Genomic DNA, 27,853 nt, shown 5'->3' on the forward strand with positions numbered 1-27,853 from the left:
GGCTGCACCAAGTTCCCAGACCGAGGGACCGAGGGACAGAGGGGCCGGGCCCGGTCCCAAAGTCCCGGCGCGGTCCGCGCCATTGCGCTGACTCTGTCTGGGGCCCCAGCGCTCCGGGTCCATGTGCAAACCTGGAGCTGGGAGCGGCGGGCCGGGCGTGCGGGAGTCGGACAGGCGCCCGGGCTGCCCCGGACAAAGGGGCTCCCTCCTCCCCGTGAGCTCCTTTCTCCCGCTGCCACTCTGCCCAGCGTGGACGTGTCGCCTCAATGATGGGCCCGCGGTCCGCCAACCCCGGGACTGAACTGGCTCCTCCGGCCGCGGCCCCGGGCCGGAGGGAGGGACCCAGAGGCTGAGGAGGGGTGGGAGGTGGGGCGCCCGGGAGGAGGAGAGGGCATCGGGAGCTGGAGGGCGCGCGCTCCGAGGAAGCGCGGAGGGGAGGGCGGCGGGCCCGACACGCTCCCTCCCTCGGCCTTTCTCTCACATAAGCACAGGCAGAGGGCGCATCAGCCATGCCCAGCCCTGCGCCCTCCGCGCCTCCCCGCTCTCGGCCTCGCAGCCCCGCGCCCCGCCGCCCGCTGCGGCCGCCCGGCGCGTTCCACTCCTGGGAAGGGCGGGGAGGAGGGGACGCGTGCCCCGGGAGGTTGGAGGGGCCGAACATCGCGGGGGTGGGGGTTTCGGCCTGGCCCCCCTCCTTCCCAAAAGCACCAGCAGCCACGCGGGCCGAGGAGCCGTCCGCCCTCGCCCCGGCCTCACCTCGCCGGCCCCGAGCGCGCGCGGGGAGCTCGGATGTCCGGTTTCCTGTGAGGCTGTACCTGACCCCGTCGCCTCTCGCCCGCACTGGCTGGGACGGCGACGTGCGACGTCGCGAAGGCCGCCTGCGGCTCGCCCTCGGGGGTCAGCGCTGGGCTCTCGGGCGGGCGGAGGGCGAGCAGCGCGTCGCTGCGCCCTGGCCGGTCCACCATGCGCCAGCTGCGCGCCTTGTCCCTGGCGTGTTCCCTGCTCGCCGCCGCGCTGCTGCCGGGTCCGCGCCGCACGCCCGCCGCCGCCGCAGCCCTGGAGACGGGACCCGGCTTCTCGGACGCGGAGCCGGAGGAGGGCGAGACCCAGGTGGGTGCGGACGCTCGGGTCGGGCTGCGGGAGGGGGTGGGGGGTGAGGACCCCGGGCTGAGCGACGTGTGTGCGTTCGGTGTCACCTGGTGTCCGCTGGATCCCAAGTTTCCAAGCGGACTTAATGCTTCCTGGGAGCAGAGTTTTCTCCTGGTTTCAGACAAAGTTGTTACCAAGCAGAAAAGCGAGTTACGGGAGGGAAGGGCCCAGAGAGCTGGCTGGGGACAGAGATCGCGGGACCGCTGGGAGAGCCGTGCCCGGGCTGCGCCCAGTGGGTCTTGAATCGGCGCGGACCCGGAGAACCGGGTCCACAGGGGTCCCGTGGCTCTTTTGCCCCCGACAGAGTAGTGGGAATCGCGCAGCTCCGGGGCTGGGGCCGGGACGCAGCCCGGGAGGCGTGTAGCCGCACAGCCCCGGGTGGTCTCGGCGCGGTGCGCGGCTCCAGAGAGGGGGGGAAACGAGGAACCCAGGGACCGGGCTGGAGCGCCTGGGACCTCCGAGTTCCTTGCAGAAGACTGGTCGACCTTAAGCCCACAGGTCACAATCGGTCACGCCTTTCCAACTTAATAAGCTCTGCGTTTCTGAAATGGGGTCGTAAAGTTCTGAAAAGTAAGGTGGGTTTTGTTTCGTTTTAAATATGTGACGTTTTCACTCTTTGCCTAAAAAAATGTTTCCAAGAGACTTTGGAGACATTGTGATTTGCAAAGAGGATTCTGTGTATTTTTGCTTCTCACTCGCTCCCGTGAAAGGCTGTCTATTTACCTAAGAAGTCCAGATCTGACGTAGGGGTGGAACAGACGCTTGCGGACTCGAGTTCTTGAACTCCTCAGGTTCCCTATTGGACACATTCTGGGAAGCTTCCCTTCCAAAGCTCGTGGTCCCCTGCCGGGGGGTGGGGGCGGGGGGGGGACTGCTTTGCTGGACTTCAACTGGTGGGAAGAGGAGAAGCTGTCAACCCGGAGGTGACTTCATTGATTGACATGAGCTAAATATATAGAAATTAAATCACCGTTACAGCTTTATTTTGAGAGACGTTTTAAGGCTGAAAAGGCTTATTTAAAAAAACAAAAACCCAGACTACTTTTGCCTTTAAATTTTCAGGGAAAGTTTTCAAATATCGGACCATAGGGGTCAAGGAAAAACCTGTTGAGTCCAAAACAAAGTGTGCGTTAACTGCAGAACAGAATGCATCGGGTGAATTGTAAACTAATTTTTAACGCACGTGTTTACACAGGTATCTGTAACTAGTGTCATGGGGATGTCTTCCTCGTCCTTATTAAATGTCACCAAAAGGTAGCATCGGACCCACGGACACTTTCTGTAGTTTCACTTTCTGTTTCTGCCAAGTGGAACTGTTAAAAGCAATGCCCGTGGTAGCTCGCTTCGGTTTGCAGGAGGAAAGCGTGAAGCAGGAGGTAAAATGAGAAGTCTTTCCTGATAAGCTAAGAGCCCTAATGAGAGTCGCTCAGTGCTGGGACAAGCCTGGAGGAAGTGCATGCACGTGTGTGTGTGTGTGAGACAGAGAGAGAGAGAGAGAGAGAGAAAGAGAGAGGTGTAGGTGCATGGTTGGATGGTAAGAGTTCACTTATTTGTAATTGTCCGAGTCGTCTTCCTCAGTGATGTAATCAAGTGTTCCCTTTGTCAGGAAAATCTCGATGCATTTTTGTTCCCTTTTCTCGTGTCATCACCCTTTTATGTCCTGTATGGTGGGGGTGGGTGGGCACTCTGCGGGCAGGGCGGACTCTTGCGCACGTGGTGACACATCACTTGAAGTCCCTGAGTTCCGCGGACGGCAGGGCGGTGTGCCCTGCCCTGCACTGCAGCGTCCCCAGTGTTTGAGTAGAGGGTGACGGGCATGTGTCACGCATGCCCTCAGTGCACCTGCAGGAGGCGTGCCCCTAGTGGCCTAAACAATCGCCTCCTTTCGTGTTAAGCCCTAGCCAGGAGCTGATGGTTCCTTTTCTGTGAACTATGTAAGCCCCAAGAAGAGATTTCAGAAGGTAAATAGAAGACCCTAGATACACATGACCTGCAATAAAGGCAACTTTTGGTAATTTACACTCGGAAAGCTTTTTTTAAAAAATATTTAAAAATTACAAAACAACTTACTAGCTATGAACCAAGATTAGCCATCCAGTCCCTCACCACACCCCCAAAGCTGTTCAGAAAATTGGAGGTAAAACCACAGATGGAAACAAGATATCCTTGGTCCTCCGCTTACATCTGAATTTATTAGGTTCCTCTTTCCAGTTATCTGTGTTTGTACGACTTCCTCAAGAATTCTCAAGTGTCTCTCTGAAGGGTGTCAGCATCAGAACAGTAAGATGAGCACGGTGTTTCCTATTGTATAATTAAAATTAACTGTACGTGATGGGAAAAAAGAGAAAATATTGAAAATCATCATCACACTAAACAAAACTGCAAAACCTAGAAGAAGCACGAGCTTGCAGCCTACAGTCATTGGCAAACAGGGGATGAGGCAGGGCTGGTTTGTAAGGACAACAGAAGGAAGAATTACATCCCATGAAATGTGCCTGCAGAACTTTTCCACTAGAAAGTGGGTTGAACTAGGAGCGTAGACCCCGAGATCCTCCTGTGTTTTCAGAGCAGTAAATGCAGGGAGAGCACATTTTATATCCCAGGGGCCTATGTGAAAGACCAAGTTCAACACAAGATTTACGGTCTGTGTTCACTAACTGAATGAATAATCTTAACAATGAAATATGATTGAATAAATAAATGGAACATCTTATTTTCTGTTTTACACAAAGGACTTCAAACATCCCTACCTTGACAGTTTACATGGCAAGGAAGTAGATTAGCTTAATGTTGATAACATTAATAGCTATTTTTAGTTGCTGTAATAAAAGCACATACAGTTTATGGGGTCTGTCACAAGGAAACTTCATAATAATGACAGTGAGCTTGCTACATGCCAGCGTTTCTCCTCCGCTGTTTATAAATCTGCATACTTTTGTTCTTGATTGTTTTTTATTTACTGTTTTACATTCATCAGTGGGGATGTTTTTCAAAATACCATCTGTGTGCTGACGGCAGCAGAATTCCTTAGAGGTCTTGAATTTTTTGTTGTGTTTTTTTTTTTACTCTGACATCCATCAAATCCCCGGGCTTGGGTCGAGGCATATACCGTTTTACCCACCCTCCTAAGTCATTCTCTTGCACAAGGACAGCTCCAGACTCACCAGTCTGGGGTATGGAGCAATGATTCATTTCATGGGCTTCATCATCTTCATTATATAATTGTCGGGTTTGCAAGAGAAGCTATAAGTCATGGGCATCTTAAGACACATAAGCCATTTTTTTCCTCTCTTCCAGAAGCTCACAACTCAGGTAGAAAAGAGAAAGGCTGTAGCACAAAGCCTGTGGGGGACATCAGGAGAACGGGACCAAAGCATCGTCCGTGTCCTGAAGTTTGTGGGAGGGAGTCGTCCATGAGGCCCAGGGGGTCTGGGTGCCCGGGCAGAAGGCAGAACTTGAGTTGTAACTTGGACGAGAATTTCTATCGACCACAGGCGCCCCCTTCAGGCCGTGAGTGGGGCAGAGGCGAGAAGGCAAGTAGGACTGAGGGGTTGGTTCTACAGGGTAGGAGTGAAGGCTCTTCAGTAGCCCTGAGTTTGTAGAGGCGGATGGGGTCGCAATGCGTACGGCCAGTTGCAGGGATCTGGCCGTCGTGCTATGGGTCATGGAGGGTTGGTTATCCATGACCTGGGCACCTGAGAGACATGGCTAGTCAGAAGGCTGTTGAAGTCAAGTGTGGGGCTGATCGGTGGTCAGGACTCTTGCTGGGGTGGGGCATGGTCTAGTTAAGGAGCGACAAGAACATTCTAGAAGAGACAAGATGAATACAGTGCAGCGGGGGCCGTGAGAACAGAGGAAGAATCTGTTAGCGGAAGAACCCATAGAGCTGGTGAGCGGTGATGGGAAAGATGAGGGAGAGGAAGACACTGGTGTTGTCATCAGTGTTAGGATCATAGGACAGGGTGGGGCCTGTGGTGGGGTCGCAGCCTTTCAGAGGAGAGGCTGGTTTTCATGGACAGGTGAAGGCATTAGTTCAGAACTCACTATAAATTTGACTAAACTAAGGAGTCTTTGGAAAAGCGACTTAAGCTCTACAAATTTCCATCTCATTAAAGGAAAATAATTGTCTAGGATCAACTGGACTTACGCCGCATAATATACCAAACATATTTAAGTGTTTGACAAGTATTATTACAGTCCCTAAAGGAAATTGAACAGAATACGTCCCCCGTTGCCCGGCGTTAGAAATGAGAAGGTAAATGTCATTCAAGTACAATAGGCCATGAATGTGGCGGTGATGGTTGGCCCTTTCCTTGCGTCTCCTCTGAGCTTGGTGTTCAGGGCCCAGCACATTTCCCTGGGGGACTTCAGATCCCGTCCTTTTCGGCAGCCACCAACCATCAGTCTTCGGAGAGGAGGAGGCTCGCTCTCAGGGAAATGCGCGGTGTTGGTGCGCGCGGACACCTTTGGATGCTCCTCCTCCCTTCCTCGCGCTGCACCAGTCCGTCCACGTGAGGGGCTCGGAGTCTGACCCCTGCCGGCCCTTGCTGAGGAGGGCAAAGACTGCCACGGAAGAGTCGGGTTCTTGCCCCTTTATCCCTGGGTGTCTGATGCATTCGCCCTGAGTCTATAGCTGTTGCATTTGGTGTTTCCCTTAGAGGACAGGAACGGGTGCTGGTCAACCTCCAGTCTCCTAAAGGGTTGCAGGGCCCAACTCTGAGTGATGCGAGGGACTGATGTCTTTGGGCGTAGAGAATTCAGTTCTCTTGTTTTGCTTCTTTGTAGCCTTTCTTCTGAACTCCAAACATCTGCCAGGCAGCCATTGGTTCACGAGATGGGTAACCTCGACATTGCTGTGGAGGGCCCAGCTCGTGGCCGGTCTCGGCAGCCTCTCTGTGGGTGTCCCTTCCTTGCCCTCCTTGGGTGACCCGAGCAGGTGATGGAGTGGGGGAGCTCTCTCTGGAGTTGTCAGCGTGGGTCCCACCTGGACTGGGATCCTCCCCCTTCTTACCTGGACGCCTGGGGACCCAGGAGCGGGTGTCAGAGGGAGGAATGTTTCCTGTGGCCCCAGCTGTCATCATCTCCAGCCACTGTAGGGGACGTCACAGGCTCCGATGACCCTCTAGATGCCTTTGGATGTGTGGAGAAGGCGTTTCCATAACAGTGAGGTGAGATCTGCCCCACCCCAGCACTGCGGGTGCCCAGCTCCGTGCTAATCATGAGTTGGCTTTCCCTTTGCCGCTGCACCTCCCCCGGATGGATGCTGTTCCGTCTCATGAAAGACAATGACCACGGACTTAACCCGGAACAAGAATACAGCTTTTCGTTTCTTTTGAAAAAAACGTTAGCAGCATCTATTTTAGAAACACATGGGTTTGGGCCTTCCAGGATTTGGGAGACCCGCCGTCCACCCTCCCTTCCTCCTGCGAGTTGCGTAGCCACGTGAAGGCAGAGAGAAGTGTGACTGTGGGTGAGGGTTCCCTTGTGCATGTATGCGTGCCCCCATCATGCCCCGCAGGCCGCTCGGAAATAAACCTGGGCTTCCTTCCGGGACGTGCCGCCCTGACTAACGAAAGCACACACATGGCCCACTCCGCAGCAGTGTCGTAAGGGTGCAAGGGTGGCGCCTAACTGGGGTCTAATTGCAGTGAAAGGCTGGGATCGCACCTACGCCCAGGGACCTGTCACAGACAGTTGGACTTGGGAAGGACAGGTGTTAGCTGGCGGAGGTGCCGCACCTCCTGCGCGTTCCGAGGCTGTGGTCTCACCTCTCACTGGTCACAGGACCCGCCGTACACGCACGCTCTGCAAATACCACAAACACGCCTACACTCTGGTGCATAACACAGACTTGTAACTTTGGGTTTGTGTAAATCGCTAATCAGGGGATCATCGACACATTGAAAATCATGTAGCAGAGAGCTTCATACAACAAGAGGTGACAGTTCTTTTGATTTACAACGTAATTCCAAATTACCATAAATACTTTACATTTGCGTAATGGTGTCTCCTAAAACCGACTCGCAGAAATTATCTGGGTAGTTTCTATCTTCAGTGGGTCGATTTTTTTCGGGGTTTGTAGTTTGATGATTAGAGAGCAAAGAGACTGTTACTCAGTTTGCTTTTTGGAGTGCCCACCCCAAAATCCATCAAATAAGTGCCTTAAACCTGCCTCAAAACATGGGTGGATTCGTACCATTCCATTGTGCGGACTGTGGCTTGGGGTTTTTCATGTTAGCAGGGCTTCATGAACCCCTTGCTGCAGTCCTGAAGTCCAAGAGCTCATTTCCCCAGATTATTTGGTGCTGTAACCCTGGCAGGATCTGATGTAAAGGTATTTGTGGTCTTTACATATGCTCTGTGTTTGAATACTTCTAAACTTCATGCAAGAACTAGCATGGTAGTAAGTCTGAGATGCTGCCACAGGCCCTGGGGGAGGGTGGCGGAGAGCGCTCTCAGCTTGCCCCGTGGGTTTCCTGGAGACTTTTGGAACTTGGGGTTCTTGCTGTCCCAAGGTCTGCGGCCTCTTTCGCAAAGGGCAGCCTCAGGCCTCAGTCACCCGATTGTCCCAGGGACCCCCTGGCAGGGAACCTGGAACTCTACACGGAGGCCGCGTGCACACGGCTGACTCCCCTTCCCCACGAGGACCTGGGTGATGCCTGTTTCCACCCATCGGAATTCTCCCGGTTCAGTGCGCTTGCTTGCAGGGGCGTTTTAATTCGTTCTCGCCAGCGGGAGCTGCAGGGCGGGGCAGGAAATTACAGCACAGCCAGGGACTGAGAAAATGCGGAGTGGGTGACTCCTCTCGGTCACAAGCCTGCCCTCCTTTCTGAGAAACAAGACGGGAACTCAGTAAAACACCGGAAAGAAGTCAGCCTATAAAATGCCTGTGGCATCAGAGACTTTGTACCAGTCTGCTGATTTAGCAGAAGTTGTGGGCCCGGCTGCTGGGGAGTGCGTGGCGGGTGGGGGTCAGGTGGGCTGGTGTCAGCAGAGCTGGGGCAGAGCTGGGACAGCCGAGAAGAGAAGCTGCTGGTGGCACACACCAGGGAGGGAGGACCTTTCAGAAGGCACCACTGAGTGAGAGTGGAGACCAGAGGCAGTGACGTCAGGGCGGTCAGGGTGCCGAGGACCTGGGGATGGAGCTTCAGGGAAACTGAGGGGACCCTAGGAAGACCGACCCGGAGCAGGACTGAGAGCTGAGCTTAGGTGGAAAGCCCCGGGAGCCACGGAAACTCTGCAGTGAGATTCTGGAGTGGAGTGGGATGTGGCTTTGTGTGGACTCCTGGTGCAGATGTGCCTGGACAACCGGATCAGAAGCTGGTCACCAGCGTCCCCGAGGCCCAGTGAGCTGCGGGCTTCCCTGGGTATCGGCTGCGTGACCCCACCGCTCAGGTGGTGCCCCGTGTGGTGCCTGCGTCCCCCGGAGGCTGCCGACTCCTGATGGGACCAGGGACAGCCTCTTCTGACCCTGGAAAACACCCATCACCGGACTATCTGGAAACACTTACGAAGTCTATTAATAACAGGCATCTCTGCTATGGTGGCTCGCATTCCAAGCAGAGCAGTGTAAATAGTGGTCACGATTAGAAACACTCACACATACACTCACACACTCACACACACACTCTCACACCCCCACAGCCCCCCCCCCATACACCTTGTAACGCTGTTCTTAAACAGCGTCACCTGGACTGAGTGTATTTTCCTAAGTAAATATTATTTTTAGACAATCTATTAAAAGACAGTGTTTTTAAAAATCAGAGCGTATGAGATTAGGTTCTCTGTCATTTCTATGCTCATTTGCAGGCCAGCTGGCAGTTAGGAAGAAAAGAGAAGTAACCCTAAGTTGTCCCAGCAATTTCTTCTTTTCAAAGGATACTCCTGAGCATTCTTGCTCACAGCAAGACTGGAAAGAGGGGGCAGAGAGGAGCTCTCAGAGGAACAGCCCGATTACTTTGTAGCTGCTCTTATCACTGTTTTCTTAACGTGCCAGAAAAATTCACTCGCACTGGGAGGGCCCTGACCAGAACACGGACACGCTGACAGAGGAATGCCCAGGCGTGGGGTTTGGTGTAAACAACGGCACCTCAGAGGGTAGGAGGCCGACGTCTCATCAAGTTCGACGTCCGTATTGTCCTCCGTTGGACAGGTGGGGAGGAAACACATCTCGGAGTCAGTCAAAGAGATGCGGCTTGCCGTTTCTGTATCATCAAGTGCTTTACCGTGAACTGTCCCAGGCTGCCATTTCTGTGCATTTTATGCGGTAGCGATGCACACACTTGGGAGTGGTCGGGGCTGCCCACGAAGCTAGCTCTTCTTCTGACCTCAGACCACATGGTGTGGGGGGGGGGGCAGGGAGGGGGAGACCTTGCTTCACATGTCCTCTGCTGGCGCCCAGCGCTGTCCGTATCTCTGCTTGTCTCAGTCACGGCACCGTCCCTTGCTCCGGTGACCCAAGGCCTTGGGTGGACAGGCAGTGAGTGCGGTGGGGAAGGGCACAGGCTCTGGCACGTGACTCTCTGTGCTCCAACCCTGGCTACGGGGTTTCCCATCCCGCCTTTGCCACTTACGGGCTGCGTGACCTTGGGCAAGTCGCTGAACTTCTCTGTGCTTCCTCTTCTCGAAAAGCAAGTCAATGACTAATGCCCACATCATAAGGTTATTCAGAGGAATGGAGAACAGAACAGAACCATCTCCTAGCACCGTGGCTGGTGCATACAGCATCCCGTGCATTTTTGTCAAATCGAAGGGCTTTGTTATCCAGGGGGGAGCACAGGTGTCAGTACTGTGAGGGCCATAGGGTGGGGGTTCACATCGGGGGTGTGATCAGAGCCCCGGAACCCGTCGTGAAAGGAACTGCGGCGTCCTCTTGCTCAGAGCTCCTTGGAAGTAGAAGTGGCCCATTGCGATCACATGCCAGATGTGCAGTGGTTTCCGACCGCTAGTTTACTTGACCACAGCGCTGTTGCCTGCGCGGAATATTTTTAATTCTTTCTGTGTGTGTCTGTTGTGTGTATTTAGTTACTTTATCCGTTCAAAGTCCTCTTCCAAGTTTATGTTTTGAAAAACAGAACACTTATTTAGGTTCATGTTTGCTTATGGGTAATTTTATTTATGGCTTCCCTAAAAAAACAAACGACTCCTGTCTCAGAGCCAGATTGGAGTTTCGGGGACGGGAGTGATTCATTGCCTGTTCTCTCTGAGTCCTGGGCCTTTCTTTGAATCTCGGCGTCCCTCCGGGCCAATGTAGAAAGTTGTTCCAGGCCCAGTTACTCATGAGTCATGACCGTCACACTTCAAGTTGGGCAATTGGAAGCCGCTTCAGGGTAAATAAATGTTCACGCGAATGACATTTGTCCTTCCTCCTACACGCAGGCAGAGTGAGACCTGTACCTCTGGAGACCAGCGCTGCGCTCCCGTAGGAGACACACCTTTGTGTCTGGACCCCGTGAACACAGCGATGTCCCTGTGGGACACACACCTGGCACCTCGGTTAGGGGGGTGGAGGTGCAAATAGTTAAAATCGGCACCACAGGCGGGGGGTCCTGCCGACCGGACAGTGCGTGCTCTGCTGTGATCCTAAACGGGGGACAGTGGGAGTGGGGCAGCCCCCAGTCCCACGGGGGCCCTCCAGCTCCCTCCCGCAGAAGACACCTGAGAGTCACCTGTTGCCTTGCCCTTGCTCCTGATTCTAGCTTTGTTCCGCCTCTGCGAAGGGCCCACGGCGCTGTGGTGGGGAAGAGGTGCACACACAGCTCATTTGTCCAGTCCAGTCCTCCTGGGGCTGACCGAGGCTAACGGGAATTTGACTTTCTGGTCAAAAGTTGCCATGGTGACTCGTGAACCAAGACACTCGTGAGCTCACATTGGATCTGCACTGTGCACATGAATGGCATGCACCACCACGTGCCCTGCGTGTTGCACAGAGGTATCCCGTGCTTGCTCAGTGAGTGGGTCATAAATGAGTTTGACTGGACATCTCTGTGAAATGCCAGGCAGCCCGTTGCCACTGGTCCAAACCTTAAGGAGCCCCAGTTACATAACGTATATGGGTGAGACTTTTCTATTTTGAAGACAGTGTCACCCAGACGTCCTAAACGTGATTTCGGTACATGTCGCTGAGGGTTTCCTTCAGACCTAACGGTGCACGGGTGTCTGAAGCCGCGTGGTTTCCCTTACGTTGTCCATCCGTTTCCACATTCAGACTGTGCCTGGTTTCCTGAGCCTGCACCATTAGAGCTTCTGTTAAGTGAGTGCAAAGGGGGCCGTTTCCTCTTCTCCGTCGGTGCTTGGCTGTCCCGCTGCCACGTGAGCCGCCCGTCCTCTGTGCAGTCGGACGAATGGGCGGGAACCCCAGGCTCCTGGCCTCCCTCCTGGAAGGTTGCAACGACCCCTGACTTAGAGACGATGCCTCTCTCCGAAGTGTCCCACGGGGCGGCTGTGCCCCAGGTGCTGAGAGGCCTGACACCACTGTGTCATAAGCCGGCATTTCGGACACATCGCACTATCTACTCTCCTTTACAAACTGCACGTGCCTTTCTTTCCCTTTATCCCATCTTTTGACTCTAGTATAATACAGTGCCGTTAAATTAAACATTTTAGATCCACTCCAGGCAACTTTTGTTCATGATAAAATACTCATTTTCACCACTGCCAGGAATTCTTGTTTATACCACCCTGCACTGTGATACATCAATGTCCTCCTACAGAGAACGTTACCTTTCAGACTGCAATTAGATTTTCTTAGGGTGCCTTTAAATTTGAACTTAAATTCATTTGGGAAATTGGGTTCTGCAGACTCTGTAGTCTTTACCTCAACACATCTTCCCACCATGTTGGTGCATAAATGATACTTTAAATCATGCTGGCTTCGATTTTAGTTTAATATGACCTGGGTTTGCAGCTTGAAAAACTTAGTATATATACTGCGTCCATAAAACCAGGAGTGCTCACTATCTGTATATGGAGTGGGCATTTAATGCGAACAACCAGAATTTTTTCCAAACTCTCATCAGCTCTTTTTTTTTCTTCTTCTTTTTATTGTGGTGGTGCGGAAGTCATTCTTTGGAAACATGTGTACTTTTATACTGATTTTATCAAATGGATTTACTTCACTGCTGCCATTCGAGTTCAGAAGAGTTCAGGGGATATGGCTAGACTGACTGATGGGGACAGACAGAACCTGTGCACGTGACACGGGAAACTGAGCAGGGGGGTTCCTGGGCTTGCAGGCCGCAGGGTGTTCTGGGGCGGACCAAACGTCCTGCAGCAGGGGCGAGGCGCGGTTAAAACACAGCTGAGTCACGTTTGGTTGTGAAAACTTCTGTCTAATGAGGTGGGTAAGTAAGAGATCAGTGTCGTTCACGATAGCCCTTAGAAGGCTTTAGCATTTCAGCAAAACAGCGGATGTTTTAGTCCAAACTGTTTCACTGGGTAATTCCTACTCGAATCACCACTTGACTAGAATAGATGTCGTCCTGATAGATGCCTGGGGATCGTGGACTTCAGTAGTTGGAGAAAGGATGCTTTGCGTTTCCAGCCCCTGCCCTCCCACAGCATGCTTTTCTAGGGGAGAGTCGTTTCCTTACTCGGTTCACTTTTCTCTCGCTGTGCCTTTTCTTTACGTTTGGCATTGTCTGCCTTGCTTCCAGGTATAAATGGGAGCGAACGTCAGTAGCGAGTCCTCGTAACTTGCGGCTGGGCTCGCTCGTCGAAGCTCACCCGCAGGGCTCTGCCCGCCGACCGCGAGAACCGAGTGCGCCGCGCCAGGCTTCTGCGCCTGGGAGGCACGTGTCCTGCGCCCCCCGGGGGCTGTGTCCCTGCCCGTGTATCCTTCCGATCGCAGTTCAGGACCCTGGTGGTTATAATGGCGGGCACAAGAAAAAGCTGTCTTACTTTGAACTATAAACAGATGACACATCAAGTTCTTAGGTTGGGGGAATCATTTACAACTTGGTTATAACTCCAAGCAGAAGGAGCCAAAGAGTTAGGTTTTGAGGCACATTCTGACTGTAAAATAGGTGCCTTACATGTGGCAAGAGTAACTTTTATACCGGTGTCTGTCACTTTATAACATTTATTAATTTCACTGAGTAGCTGTTGCCTTCCACGTGTTCAGGTTGAAGGTATTAAGGAAAATAGGGAAAAAAATTCTATAAAATTCCAAGATGTACTGTTTCATGTATTTTAAAGTTTACATATACATATATATATAACTATGTGTGTTATATATATACTATATATAACTATATAACCATATATATATGGTTCAATGGAAGTATATATATTATATATATAATAGTGATTAATTTTTTAAAGGACTAGCTTTTTAAAAAATAATTTATTTATTTATATTTAGAGAGGGAAGGGAAGGAGATAGAGAGAGAGAAACTTCAATGTGCAGTTGCTGGGGGTCATGGCCTGCAACCCAGGCATGTACCCTGACTGGGAATCGAACCTGCGACACTTTGGTTCACAGCCCATGCTCCATCCACAGAGCTACGCCAGCCAGGGCATGATTAATTTTTATGAGATGCAAATATAAACAAGAACTGAGACTTAAGCAAAGTATAACTAGTAATCTAGGCCAGTGAAAAAGGTTATACAAACCTCAGGCAGTGGCTTCAGAATTCAATGAATTCACAGCATCTCCATTACTGGCAATGCCAGTTAGCAAGTATCGAAGTATGAAGTGTCTTCAATGAGATGAAGAGCACGAACTGGGCCGTCTGTAGTTGAAAACACTCATTCAAGATAAGTAGTCTCATAACTCTAAAAAGGAATACTGTGTGAAAGTTTGTACCAACAAATCCAGGTTGTTCATTCGATACATCCAGAAAGACAAAAGCAAACAAAATGAAACAAAATGCAAGCGTGGTGAATGCTAACAATTTTCAGTCTTGCCATTATCCCTGGGTCATCGCGTCCCACTTTATTCGAAACGACAGCCCGGGAGCTCCGGTGTGGTCCGATGGGGTCAGATCAGAGATGCTTCTCTGTCCCTCCGTGGCCCCCTGTCCCGTGTGCTGCAGCCCTTGGGCGGCCAGCCTGCCCGAGACCTTGGCAGCACCTGGGAAGGATCACAAGGCACAGGCGTTGGGGTTTTTGCTCCTCACAGACCTGGTCATGTGATCATACCTTGGCTAGGCTGGTTGCTGTTCATCTTCTTAGTGTAATTCAAAGGGTTCAATGGAAATCTTAAGCATAGTTGAGACCAACCTCTGACGTCTTGTGTTGCCAAGTTAAAGAAAAACTTATTTCCCAGCTCTCCTTGCAGCTAGTGCTGCCATAGGGTCGTTCTGGCCAATGAAATGTAAGGCAACATGTAGCCAGGGATTTATGAAAAAGTGTTATTTTTCTGATAAGGGTCTGCCTGTCTTTCTATTTTCTGCCCTGGAAATCAGAAAATCCCTTCTAATTAAAAAAATTACTTTATGCTTATCAAAAGAACTCTTTTAGACTTATGCAGACTAAAATTTTTATGGTTATTAATGTCAGTCAGTGAGTATGGAGTGCCTTTCTAAATTTGTACTTAATCCCTTGCCTCTGGAGCTAAAATAATTTAATGTGCAAGTTGGATATAATCTTTATATCCAGCATTCTTTGCTGACTGATGGAATCCTTTAAAATTCTACGTTTGTATTTTGTAAATACTTTAAGAAGTGGCCACATTTTGAATAAATAAAAGTTCTGTGTATTAGGAAAACTATACCTTTGGCCCTTTTTGCTGTGAAAAGGGTTAATCCCTTGGGTGTGACCCTGACCAACTCTCATTGTTTTGAAAATGGAAACCAGAGAGAAGAGAAAGAGGATTCTCACAGGCTCAGAGAGAAAGTTAGATGAGAAGTCTCAGAGTGGCTGGGGAAAAATGTGCAGACAAGAAAATATTTTTATGTCTTCCTCCAGGTTAATGAATGCTTAAACACCTGGGCTATTCAAAACTTGCGCTGGAGTGTGGGCTTTGGAGCCTGGGTCTGTTGTCCTGCCATGACGATGGGAAGTTAGGAAAGGATGCTCGTTTAAACCTGCAACAGCAGGGTGTGCAGCCCACGGCACATACCCCAGGGGGACGTTTAGGGGTGATTTCAAAAATGGGTCTTCTAACCCACAGAGTAGCCATTCCTAACCCTTCACCCAACACAGAACGTAAAGGCATATAATCCCTCCTCCATACGGGTGGCTAACATTCAGGGGGGAACATTCACCACCAAATAATAAATACACGATACTGAAGCTTAGTTTAAGGAATAGTTTACTTAAACGTTTTTACAGAGCCACGGCGTGATCACATGACCAAGTCTGTGAGAAGCAAAAAGCCCAGCAACACCTGTGCCCTGTGAAACTTGTATTAGTGTCTAATAATAGTTTATGTTTAAACACAACACATTTCTCTTTTAGTTAGGTTTTTTTCTTCGCTGTCAAATGTGGAGCTGGAGCCCACGGGCCAAGGGGTAGTAACTCAGGGAGAGCAGAGATTTTCCCCCGGACAAGCCTTCTCCCTGAAGGTCACTTTCTGTGTCTTAGAGCTGTGGATGTGCTCCCTCCTGTCCGGGCCGGGGGTCTTCATGCTCTCAGCCACACCATTCCCTGCCCCGTGGGCTGTCGGCCTGTCTGGGAGGAGCAGTGTTTGGGCCAGGTCCCCCTGCCTCAAGGTGCTGGGACTGTATCCGTTATTACAGTCTGGTCGATCTTGGTCCCGGTCTGAGGCTGGACCAACTGATGCCCAGGATATCCTCCCCTGATGGTCTAGGGCATAAAAGCCAGCACCCGGCATGAGCCTGGTGTCAAACACACCATGTGTTTTAAATCCTTCAAGACAGCCTCTGGGCCGAGTCTATTTTCACTTCCTGAGTTTCTGGAGGGAGATCATTTTCATTTCGAATATTGGGCGTCTTTTCCATTTCTTGGTTCTCTGACATGTAAAATTTCAGTTTCATATTCTGCTTCACAGGCTGTAGTCATTTTGCATATGCAAAGATCCTTTTTTGGGCACAAAAACACATGTCAGACAAACTGAGCACATGCAGACTGCTTGGTGTCACCGAGCATGGCACACTCAGAAGCCCAGGTGACAGAAGGAGATGAGGCTCTGGGCGGCCAGCACAGGACAGGGTGCACAGGTGGCATCTTACAAAGTGGTCCACCTGACATTTATGTGATGTTGCTAGCCAGTGTTACCTCGATCCCTTTAATTTTAAACAGAAGGGATTCTTTGGTTCTGGCTTCTGAAGTTATTAACTACAGATTGTTTTCAATCATATTTAAAACCTAATACCCGTAAAGCTGCCTTTTCTAGTTATTATTGAGTTTAATAACTCAGTTGCATCAGCTAGAATTTTTATGTAACATACAGTTTCAGTCTGTTAGAAATCATATCCTAAATTATACATTAAGTAGTCCTGTGGCATAAACTGTCCAAGAATTATAAGTAATGGCATGTTGTAAAATCAACAGATAATATGTATCATGGATTATCTATATTTTTTTCTTTTTCTTAACCATGTGCTGGGAAAAAGTAAATTCTAATAAGTATATGTGCTTGTCATTTATTCAGTATTCTAAAAAATGAGGTTGTTTTCATAAGCGAATTATCTGGATACCTGAGAATTAGCAATTTTAAGTATTATAACTCAGATTTTTATTGCGATGATTAAAGTATATGAAACATAACCTCATCTTCAGGATTTGCTATAATTGTAACAAGAGTTACCGCTACTTCCCATTCCTGCCAGCACTGCTACTGGGTGCAGATGTCTTTGTACTTTTTAAAAAATGTGCTTTTATTCTGTATTTTTCCCTTCCCCTAAGGCCTTTCTTTACTTCTGTTCCTTGATGCTGGGCAGGTGTTTTTGTTTTTGTGTTTTGTAGCTATGGCCACACCATGAAAGAACAGTTTGTGAGCTTCTGGCAATCTTACCAACCAAGAGCATCGGTTCAAATCTAGCTGCACTGGCTTAAGCTAATTTTAGTGGATTTTTCTCCCTAAGGGGGAGCTAAGGGCTGGTGCACCATGGAGCTCCATTCTGCTCTCAGTGCCCCAGATGCCTGTTTCTCTCCCCTCATGGTTGCTAAGCGAAGCTGATTCCTGCAGAAACATGTCTGGTTTCAAGGAAGGAAGAGGAAGGAGACAGGAGGTTGTGCCTTAACAGAAAAGGAAGGCATTTCTCAGAAGCCCCGGGTAGATTTGCATTTACACTTAACGGACAGGCATCTCTAGCTGCAAGAGAAGCTGGAAAATCAAGTGTACGCCTATCAGACAATGCTGGGGCTCTCTTTGTAAGGAAGAAAGGAGGGCGGATTTTGAGCAATAGTGATTGTAACATTGGATTGATGATTTCTAGATTCCGCCCCCCCAAAAAAATTTACTAATTTTTCCCCTGAGGCTTGCGTTGCAGCCACGGTCCATTCCTGGTGTACTCTTCTGAGAGATTAATGCTTTTAACCCAAAAGACTGAGAATCCGGTTTGGAGATACAGTTCTTATATGAAGCAGGTATAGAACATGAGAATTTCAACTTGCTGGTTTTATCGTGTCAGAAGTTAAGAGCAGCCACAGAGAAGGGGAACACTTGGGCAAGCAAATGTTTTTGAAAACTATTTCAATAATGTCGATATCAGTATGAGATAAATGAAATAATGCCAAATTAAATAAATACAGCATTTTTAAAACTGAAAAGTTTTAATAGATTGGTAGTGGTTTTTCTTCTACTCTGTGTTTTTGGTAAGGTTGGGCACAGAGGATTTTCAGACTTGACCTACCTTCTTTCTAATGGCGTCATCTCCACTGCTGAGCATGTGAATGAAGCAAGGCTTCCTTCATCCGCACACCCATTCCTCCCTGTCCAATGAGCTGGACCAACTTGGTGTTAGAGGAGATCCCCATCTTTCTTGTCCTCGCATGGGTCCCTATGAAAAGCGGGGAGCAGCTGTTGTCAGCTGATGACAGTCCTGACTGGTAGTCCTGACCACTGCACGGTCCTCACAGAGGACGAGCAGCGACCACCCTCCCAGATGGAGTGTCCAGAACTTACCACCAGACGCCCGGAGGGTCTGTCTTCACCCCGAGTGGCCCCCCTCCTGTGCTGTATCCTTCACTCCCTGAGACAGAGAAATGGGGGCGTAAGCTTCCCTAAACGTAGTTAGTGCATTTCTACTGCTGTTGGGAACCTTTCTTTGATGCTCCCCCATTTTCCTTAATATTTCATCCTATTGATTTTATTATTCAAATCTGTAACCATATATATGTTAAGCATGTTTTTTCCAGGAAGTGAACATGTATCAAACTTAACGAGAATTTGACATGAAAAGACATTTCAAAGAGGGAGGGAAACAGCTATGATGAGAGTATCTGAACTTCGAATCTGACCTTGTTCAATTTCCATAGCATCCTCTCATACATGAGTATGATTTAACCGGTTTATATATTTTTTAAAAATTTCCCTTGCCACTGAATTATTTGTCCTTAATCTCTTGAAGTATTCTTCTTATTGTGCCTTACAGGCGATTGTCATATATGCTGATATTTCAAAGTAGTCCCCCAATAGAGCGTATTTGATTTCAAATACTGACTCTTTTTAAAGTGAACTTTCTTGGAAGACGTACATTTTGCATGTGTGCTGGTCATTTGCGCATTCAGGTGAATGAGACATGAGAGCCGTTGTGTTGGGGGAGAAGGAGAGAAGAAGCGGGCCACCCCGAGGGTCCCCTGGAAACCTAACCGGAGCCAGTGCCCCGCTCCGATGGCGTGGGAGGGGCAAGCAGCCGCTCCCCGCAGGGAAACCGAGATGGGACCACAGGCCGCAGTGTGTGCGGCTTCTGTTGGCTCCACATCCTCATCACGTTAAACCAACTCAAGGACACACTGTCGCTCACCCAGGAGCTCAGTTCTTTTTCCGAGGCAGCCGTCCAGAGCACACCAGGAAGGAAGTAGACCCTTTCAAAGGTGACAATGTATCCAATACTGTTTTTTTTTTTTTTTTCTGGCTGGAAAGTCTGCGCTGAGACTGTATTCCATCCTGCTTTCTCAGGAACATGCCCCATTCAGGCCACTGGAACAAACATGCCGGGTTTGAAAGCTGACTTCATGTGTAGCCAAATACACCTGCGGAAAACATTTAGAAAACCGTCCTAGTGACTAATATCTTAAACCCTTTCTACAATAGCGATGCCGGTAATATTAGGGTGGACCCTTTGCTTTGGCTTTGACTTGTCCTGTCGGAAAGCAGACTTCGAACGGATAGCCAAATATACTTGCTAAGTGTGATTAGAAGAGATTCTTCTAATATACAAACTCCTTTGAAAGCCTGTTCATTTTAAGCAATGATATGGATTGAAGTCTTTAGGTAGCTGGGAAGGGACATTAAGCTACTTTCTGTTAGTTTAACTCTTTTTTTTCTTTTTTAAATTTATTTTTTATTTTTTAAATATTTTATTTATATATTTTTAGAGAGGGAAGGGAGGGGGAGAGAGAGAGAGAGAGAGAGAGAGAGAGAGAGAAACATCAATGTGCGGTTGCTGGGGGTCATGGCCTGCAACCCAGGCATGTGCCCTGACTGGGAATCGAACCTGGGACGCTTTGGTTCCCAGCCCATGCTCAATCCACTGAGCTACGCCAGCCAGGGCTTAGTTTAACTCTTTAAAAAAGTTTCAGTGAGTGGGCAAAAGGAATAAGGTCCAGATATGATGTGAAGTTTGTATGTCTCGCTTACTTGAATTTTGTTTTTCTAAATTACCGTTTTCAAGATCACACAGGACAATCAGGTAGCTGTTAGGTTGCCTTGTAGGAATGCGTGCTATTGATGTCTCTTTGGCACAAGTTACTGAGAAAGGGTGTTTTCAGGGAGCACCGGGCCCACAACCGGCCCCCGGAGAATGCGAGTGTGCCGACTTGAACCCTCCTGTTGCATTGTATATTGTAGAGCGCTTAGGGCTGTTGAAATGGCCCTCGGACTTCGGGGTCAGAACTGGGGTTGAATTTAACCCTGCGCTTAGGAGCTGTGTGATCCTAGTATTTCGGAGTCGGTTTATTGTAACTGGGTGAAATGGTGTGTATCTTATGGCATTGCACGCGAATGCCCTTCAGGCACTGCCCTCGTTAGCCCCTGGGGGAGCGTGCGTTCCCATCGGGGCCCGTCACAAGTGTCCCGCCCCTCCCCGTGGTTCTCACGTTTGCCCGCAGAGCCCTGAGTCCAGGTGTGTGTCCCCCACTCAGGTTCGGAACAGAACACCTCCCGCGCCTGCGAGTGTGGAGCAGGTGTGCTCCTTCAAGTCTTCCGTTGAGTTTTGCTGGCTTTTGCACTTCGTGTAAGTGGAATGATGTTTAGGCATTCCTTCGCAATTTGCTTTGTTCACTTGACATCAAGTCGCTGTGATTCATCTGCGTCGATATTCTGTAGTCATAGCTCCTTCATTTCCCTCACTTTCCAGTGCAAGATTGCACTGCGAGTCCATTATCCCACCTATGTATTCTCTTATGAATGGAAAAGGTCCATTTTTGGATACTTCACTTTGGGCTCTTTTTCCTTAACTCTGCATTTGAGTGGGTTGAAGGTGAATTTCTCTGGAGCAAATGTGTGTTGTTGTGTCAGGCACCTGCGGACAGAGTAAACACAGCCCACTTCCTAAGGTATGTTTCACGTAAGCCTGCTGGAACCACAGGGGAGACTATTGGAGAATGCAGACCGGGGTGAGACTCCCGTGGTGACGTCACAAGGAGGCGATTTCTGCCCTTCTTTCTCCTGGAGCAAATGCGGAGACCTTGAACTGTTTTGCTGTCTCCTGTGGACATGAGATTTTTTCCCTAGTTTGCCTGTGGGTTGAGAAGACGCTGTAAACTTGGGGGGTCCTCACCTAATACGGGGATTTTCTATTTGACTTCCCATTCTAGGGGAGTTCTGGGGTCTGTCTCTTGAGACGTGGTCAATCTCAACACCCAAGTTCACCAGCCAGAGCTCCTGCTCCCAAGGTGAATGTGACCGGAGTGCTTGCGTAGTCTCTGATTCCCCTCTTTCCCTTTAGTTTTGATTTCCCGGGACCTTTACTTTCTTTTTGCATATTCATTATAATATGGAGACACATACACACATTCATTCATAGATAGATGATAGATAGATAGATAGATACACTTTTTTTTTAGAAAGAATCTCTTCCAGCAAACTGGTAGACACAGAAGTAACTCATGCATATTTTATAGGAGATTCTAGATTGTATGACCTGAAGGTGACCTGTAGGGCTCCTGTTCTGGGTCTGCGTCCGCTGCCATCCGCTGCCATGGCCCCTCCCAGCTGCTCACCCATGGGCCTCTGGGGTCACCGCCACAGGGTGAAATCAACGTACTTTCTCACTAGTGTACTATTTAACTTTCTAGTAATTTTAGGACAATTCCACAGAAGATCAGTAATCCTAACACTGTTTTTCTCCCAAAATTTTTCACTCACTTTTGTTAGACCAATAATAGGAAACTGTAGGACCTTTTCACTTTGGGTGACAAATCGCCTTAAATTCCTGGCGCCCTTGCCCTTGCCCATTGAGCAGGCAGATCTTTGGCATGCAGACTCCCTTATACTGACTTTGAGGGATCTTGCCTTGTGGGAAACAAGTCCTGTGGTACCCTGAGCCATAACGAATGGCATCCTCGCTGTGATCGATGATGTTCTCTGGAGCTGCCTCAGTATGGCGTTTGTTCGGGTCCTTAAAACATAATTCTTGGTTTCGGAATCAGCATATTACTTATGAGTGGCATACGTCTAGGGAAATTAATGCAACTTTTTCAAACCCTACACGCAGGAGAAAAATGGCCAGAGAAATGACTGATTCATTGTGTGTTTCACAGAGCAGCTTTAGGTTCGGGATGAAAAAAGTTCGGGACCAGACTTGTGAGGGGGAGGATGGATAAGAAAGGGAAACAGTAAAATCTCATGATGGAGTGGAATTCTCGTTACATTTCCTTCTTACGCCCTACTCGAGGGAGGCTTCCGGCACTCAGCTGATAAATATTTAGGCATAAGCATAAAACATCTGAAGACATTTCAGCTGCTCTTAATTGAGTCAGATTATATCCTGTAACCACCGAAAGGTGACTTTGCCTGGAGAAAGTGCTGCTTCTTTGGGGAGTGGCTATTAGAGAAAAGCCTATTGCTCAGTAACCTAATTGAAATGTGTGCATAAAATTTAATGAAAATAGCTGTTTATTGTGAGTTATTTTTCTAAAGATAGAAAATTTATAGAACTTCCAAAATTTTTTAAAAAAGAGAAACATATTTTAAAATTATCTGTAACATTACCACGGGAACTTATCATTCTTTGCTCTATATTTTCCCAAGCCACATTCAGAGAAAATAAGATCATGCTTAAAATATCATTTTATGTAGCTCACTTTTAAAATGTAATATTCTCGATTTTTCAGATCCTGAACTATTCTTGAGAATCTGATTTTAATGACTCATCGCCTCATTTCTATTTATTTATTTATTTGTGTCCTTGCTGTTAGCTATTTTCATTTTTTTGTGTGCAGTACATATTTCTTTACACATTTTCTCTAGTAATTTGGAAGGTCTGCCTTCTTCAATGATATTTACCTTTTACGTTCTAAAAAGCATCTTCATCTAGCTTATTGTGATTATCCCAGTGACGGACTTTATCTCACGGGAAGACAGGATGAAACATTTGCTGCGCTGCTGTCCCCCAAGAGCATGTCCAGTTTGGGTGGCGTAGTTGGAGACTCAAGACCTAAGGTTGTTTTTATTAAATTTTCATATTTTACAGTTTATAACTTCATGGAAATTACAAAAAGTTTTACAACCACATTGCACACGTATTTCATGCACGTAAGTTTACACATGTGCAATTCATGTGGTTTATATGCAAATGTGTTTTACAAACACATTGTCCATGTGTTTGTAACCCCATTGGCATGCATGTAGACTGTATTCTCTGTGGAATGTTTCTGAGCTCCCTGTGAATTTTTTGTAAGTTATTTCGATTCACTTTTGAGTCTGTTGAATGATGCCTTGCAAACAAATGTTAAGGGAAAAAGTAGGAGTATATGAAATCAGTGCAGGAATTGTGTGTTTGAATCCTCACACACGCGCGTGTGTTATTCTCTTCCCCTTTACTCACACCTTAACTGTGAAGTACCTTGTAGTAGAATCAGAGCACATTGCCCCCCCCTTCCCCTCCCCACCGGGAACAACAGCCAAAAGCCCTATGAGCATTCTTTCATTGCTCTTTGGTGTTTATGTCACAGAACTGAAAGCTAAAAATAGAATTTCATCTGTGTAATTATATGATTTCCAGTCTTTTTGGATGTTTTAAATTTATTGTTGCTTTCATATTATGGGAGGCCCTTCTTGTCCTTGGAGTTTTCATGGCTTCACTGGGGCGTGTCTAGACATCACTCGGCTGGGTGAGCTCTCCCTGGTCCTCAGGCAGGTAAACAGTGACCGCTGTGCCGTGGAGCTTTCATGAACTGGGAATTGCTGTTAATAATGTTATTATCGTTAATATTAGTTCCTTAAACGGTGCTCGTCTCTAGTTCCTGTTGTTTTCGCTGCAATTCCTATCACATATGTTGAATCTCCTGGAATTATTTTTAACATTTCTAATTTTCCTTATTATTGTTATAATCTCATGCTTTTCCTCTGAATTCTGAAAGAATTTGCAAGGCTTATCTTTTACATCACTGATTTTTTTTTCCACAGTGTGTCTCTTTAGCATTTTTAAATTAAGTAGTCTGAAACGTACATCCATTTTAACTTTTCTCATTTATCTTTTGTTTCTGGCCCTTTTTTGTGTGTGTAATTTTTAAATAAAATCTTGTGTTATGCAGTACTTGAGAAAATGTTACTTATTTTAACTTTCAAAGTGAATTTTTGAGACTTGTGTTCTTACACAGCTGATATTTTCTTGTCTGATCTCCATCCTTATAAATGAATGAAAATTGCCCCAGAGTTCATGTTAAGGTGGGCTTCCATAGAGGTTATGTGAATGCTTGTTGTATAGAACATTTTACATCCAAACTCTAGCTAAAAAAGTTCTGAATTCTTTCAGCTTTATGTCTCTTGTTTTATGCAATTAAAACTCTCTTTGCATGTATTTACATCAAAAAGAATCTTGGAGGAATGGACTTAGAAATATGCACTCAAGTCACTATTTATATATGTTATATGTAAGATTGTAAAGTGAAAAAAAATAGCAAAAAACCAGACATCTATATGATGGGCTGTTGCAATATGCCACTTTTTAAAAAAATAATGTTCAAAATATCCTAATGGTTAGATTTTTCCACAAGTACCTCTTTTTCTCCACTCTCCTAAATGAATTGGCCGAACCCCCAAATACCAAACCTAAGAAGTCTTTCCAAGGGGAAGCCTGTCCAAAGAATTTCTAAATATAAACTGAAAATGTATCTCAATAATTTTAAATTTCTACAAATAGAAGAGTCATCGAGTTTCTACCTCCATAGGATGTTATTTGAGCTTTTTGTATATTTGTGGCTCGTTACTATTCAGTTGGGACTTTTTACTGATCATTTTAAGGAAGGAAGACAATTTTCATAACTTTGTAACAACGAACATTATCCTTCTAGAGGGAGTTGGTCAGCACTTTAGAAGGTCCCTTGGTCATGTCAAAGGGAACCCCTACTAGTATATCTGAATACAATGCTGTCATCCGCTGGTTGATGGTGACGGATCCCGGCTCTGCCGTCACTGGGCTTGGATGGTCGTGGGATGAGCTCACGAGAGCTGGGGAGTCTGGCAAGTGCCAGTCAAGTTCAAATGCATGGAGAAACCGGGGGTCTGCTTCAGGAATGGCCATGAGGTAGTATGAGCACAGAAGGAGATTCGAACTTGAAAACCCAGGGAGAAAAGAGATGGGCAGCTCGGGCAGGAATGAAGTCTGGGATCTGAAGGCCACACGGGGCAGGGGGTGGACACCAAGGGAAGGCTTCAGGCTTCGGCTACAGGATGTCAGCGACACCTGCTCGTAACCGGGGCTGGAAGAGGAGCCCGTTTTCTGGGGACACACTGCCCAAAGCAAGAAAAAGCTGCAAGTCCAGAAGGGGGCCTATTTGGGAAGCTACTAACTAATGTACTTCACATTCTCACGGGCATGGATCAAGATTGATAGCCACATTGAATTCAACATGAGTCAGCAAGAAGCAGGTTTCCCAGCACCGGCTGCCAAGACTAAAAGGATGGGCACGTCCCAGCACTAGAGGGTGTCCGGTGTGATTTATGCTTCGTGGTTGTGCATCTACATGGGAATTTACTGCTGGGAAGGAAATTTAACTGCTGGGTCTTTATTTAGTATTTCAGACCAGCATGATAACCAAAGTGTGGCGTCTCAGAAGGATGAGGGATAAATCTTAATAAGAAAAACTTAGTTAAGCATATTTATCCTCTAAAAGTGAGGCCTCAAAAATATGAGGGGGTATTGTTTGCTGCTGCTAACGAATTTTCCTTCCCTCTACTAATAACTCATATTTGAGAACATATTTATTTCTCACTTGGATGGGACTAGATCTAAATCATTTATTTTTCTCCTAGAGGTTAAACACAGAGGTTATGCACATGATCAGATGGTCCACAAATGTATGTCACTAAGTGAATGAGTAATTTATGAAAGATAACACCAAGACATAGGCTACATCATTTATGAGCTACAGAAAATGTCCTGTGAAATTATGCTTTCACATGTATGGAAGTAAAAGAAAAGGCAATATATTAAATATAATGAATAATATTTCCTGAAAAGATACCGAATCTATAATCAGGATAAATTTCAGATAAAGAGGACTATTGCGCTGAAACACAGGAATAATTATATGAGAACGAGATTGATGAGAAAGAGTTAAACCCTGATGAAAATGCTGAAGAAAATGAGCAGATGGTATATCCAACTAGAAGAAAGAATTTTAAGAACTCAAACTCAAAATGATGAATAATCCTAAAAATGTTAATTAAGAGCAGAAACTGTAATTGAACATGTTTTTGTTTGCCTGATACTCCTTCGAGTCCAGTAGTCTAGGTGGCACACACCTTTGACTTTACATTAGAATCTACCTGTGACTTGGCTAATGTCACTCTGTGTCTCGCTTTCTGTCAGTGTCTATTGAAATAGCTGTTAACAGATGAAACTGCCCATTATGGTCAAATGTCCTGTGCATGGCATGGCACGATGTAGGTGACAGCGGATGACGTCACTTCTGTATTGATGGCCTAGGTTTGTTTCTCAGACCCAGACACCCCCTGAGTGCTGAACCGCTGTACGGCCATGACCCTCAATCCCATTCATTGGGCATTTAATATACGTTACCTTCAAGACTGGCCCCATGTGCACGTCCCTTTACGGCCCTTGACATTCTCTGTCCAGTTCTGCTAGTGATGTGGGTGTGGATTCTAAATGGTGCTCAGGGGAAGAAAGTATTGTTAGTGAGTCATTGTACTATCCATGTCCTTCCTTCTCCTCTCTCTTAACATACTTTCTCCTACTGATCTGCCTTTACATTCTCCTGTCAACCAAAACTTATCACCCAGCTACCATTTGCTGAGTGCTTCCTGTGTGCTGGTTGTTGAACGAGGCACGTGATGTGTAGTTGTTACAGTGAATCTGGGAAACATCGCAGAGTTTTCACTTTACTGCACTGTCTACACCCTCTACCAGTCCATCAGCAAGTCAGTCTATTAGCGAGACAGCTTCTCTCCCCCTTAAATGTGTCTCAGCTCGGTGCGCCTCACCGCATTTCAACTGCTACCCTTCTCACTTAAGCTGTCTTCATCCCTTGCTTCAATGATTCTAATACAACATAATCGTCCTGTTTCCACTCTTCATACCCTTTGAATCGATGCCAATGGCAGCCAGGGTGTGTTTTCAAAATTGTAAACAAACTAATATCATCTGTCTGTCTCACCCTAACGCTGGCTTCTTCCCATAAGGTGTGGACTGAAGTCCAAGCTCCCCAACGTGGACTGTAATGGGAGTAAGACTATGGTTAGGGACCTGGAGATGGAATGGCGATTCTCCTGCATGATCCGAGAGGCTCCAGCATCATCGCAAGAGTCTGATAAGTGAAAGAAGGAGGCAGGGCCGGCAGCCGGGAGTGATGTGGTGTGAAGGAGACTCCCCAGGCCATTGCTGGCTTTGGAGAAGGAGTGGGGACATGAGCCAGGGAAGGCGGCAGCTTCTAGAAGCTCGAAAAGACAGATGGGTTTTACTCTGAATCCCCCTAAAAGGATGCGAGCCCTGCCAACACCTTGATTGCTGCCCAGCAACAACACTTTGGCCTTCCTACCTCCAGAACTGTAAGATGATTTATTTGCACCGTTTTTATGCAACTACATCTGTGGCCTTCCCCCCCCCCCCCCCCCCACCGGCAGCAGGAGGAAACTGACAGCTGTAATAAGACGAACAGACCTCAGTGCAAACTCACAGGTGTCAGGTGGCCCAGGCACACACATAGTGACCTGAAGTGCGTTTCAGAAACCAGGATGGTTGTCCTCATACGAAGGCATTAGGACACTGTTGGCTCTGTTCCCTGCGAAGGTCACTACATCCTCGTGGCTTTTTTGTTTTATAACCGGAAGTTTGTACATCTGGCTCCCCTTCAGCTTCTCACCCGTCCCCCCGCAACCGTACCCTCTGGCGACCATCAGTTTGTTCCCGGTGTCTATGAGACTGTTTCTGTCTCGTTCCGTTTGTGCATTAGT

General features: G+C 47.7%; 1 protein-coding gene across 2 annotated transcripts in view; it reads left to right on the plus strand.

The window, feature by feature from the left end:
* The first annotated feature begins 361 nt into the window (after positions 1-361).
* The window catches only part of VEGFC (vascular endothelial growth factor C), a 71,853-nt gene continuing 44,361 nt past the window's right edge, over positions 362-27,853 (plus strand). The window contains exon 1 of one of the 2 annotated variants that reach the window (XM_036011788.1): positions 362-1,107. In XM_036011788.1, the coding sequence (XP_035867681.1) occupies positions 961-1,107 (147 nt within the window). In that variant the 5' untranslated portion in view covers positions 362-960. The remainder of the gene's footprint in view (positions 1,108-27,853) is intronic. The other variant, XM_028526723.2, reaches the window with a different exon arrangement.

The sequence above is a fragment of the Phyllostomus discolor genome, chromosome 11 (genome assembly GCF_004126475.2).
Source record: "Phyllostomus discolor isolate MPI-MPIP mPhyDis1 chromosome 11, mPhyDis1.pri.v3, whole genome shotgun sequence".
Taxonomy (NCBI): Eukaryota; Metazoa; Chordata; class Mammalia; order Chiroptera; family Phyllostomidae; genus Phyllostomus; species Phyllostomus discolor.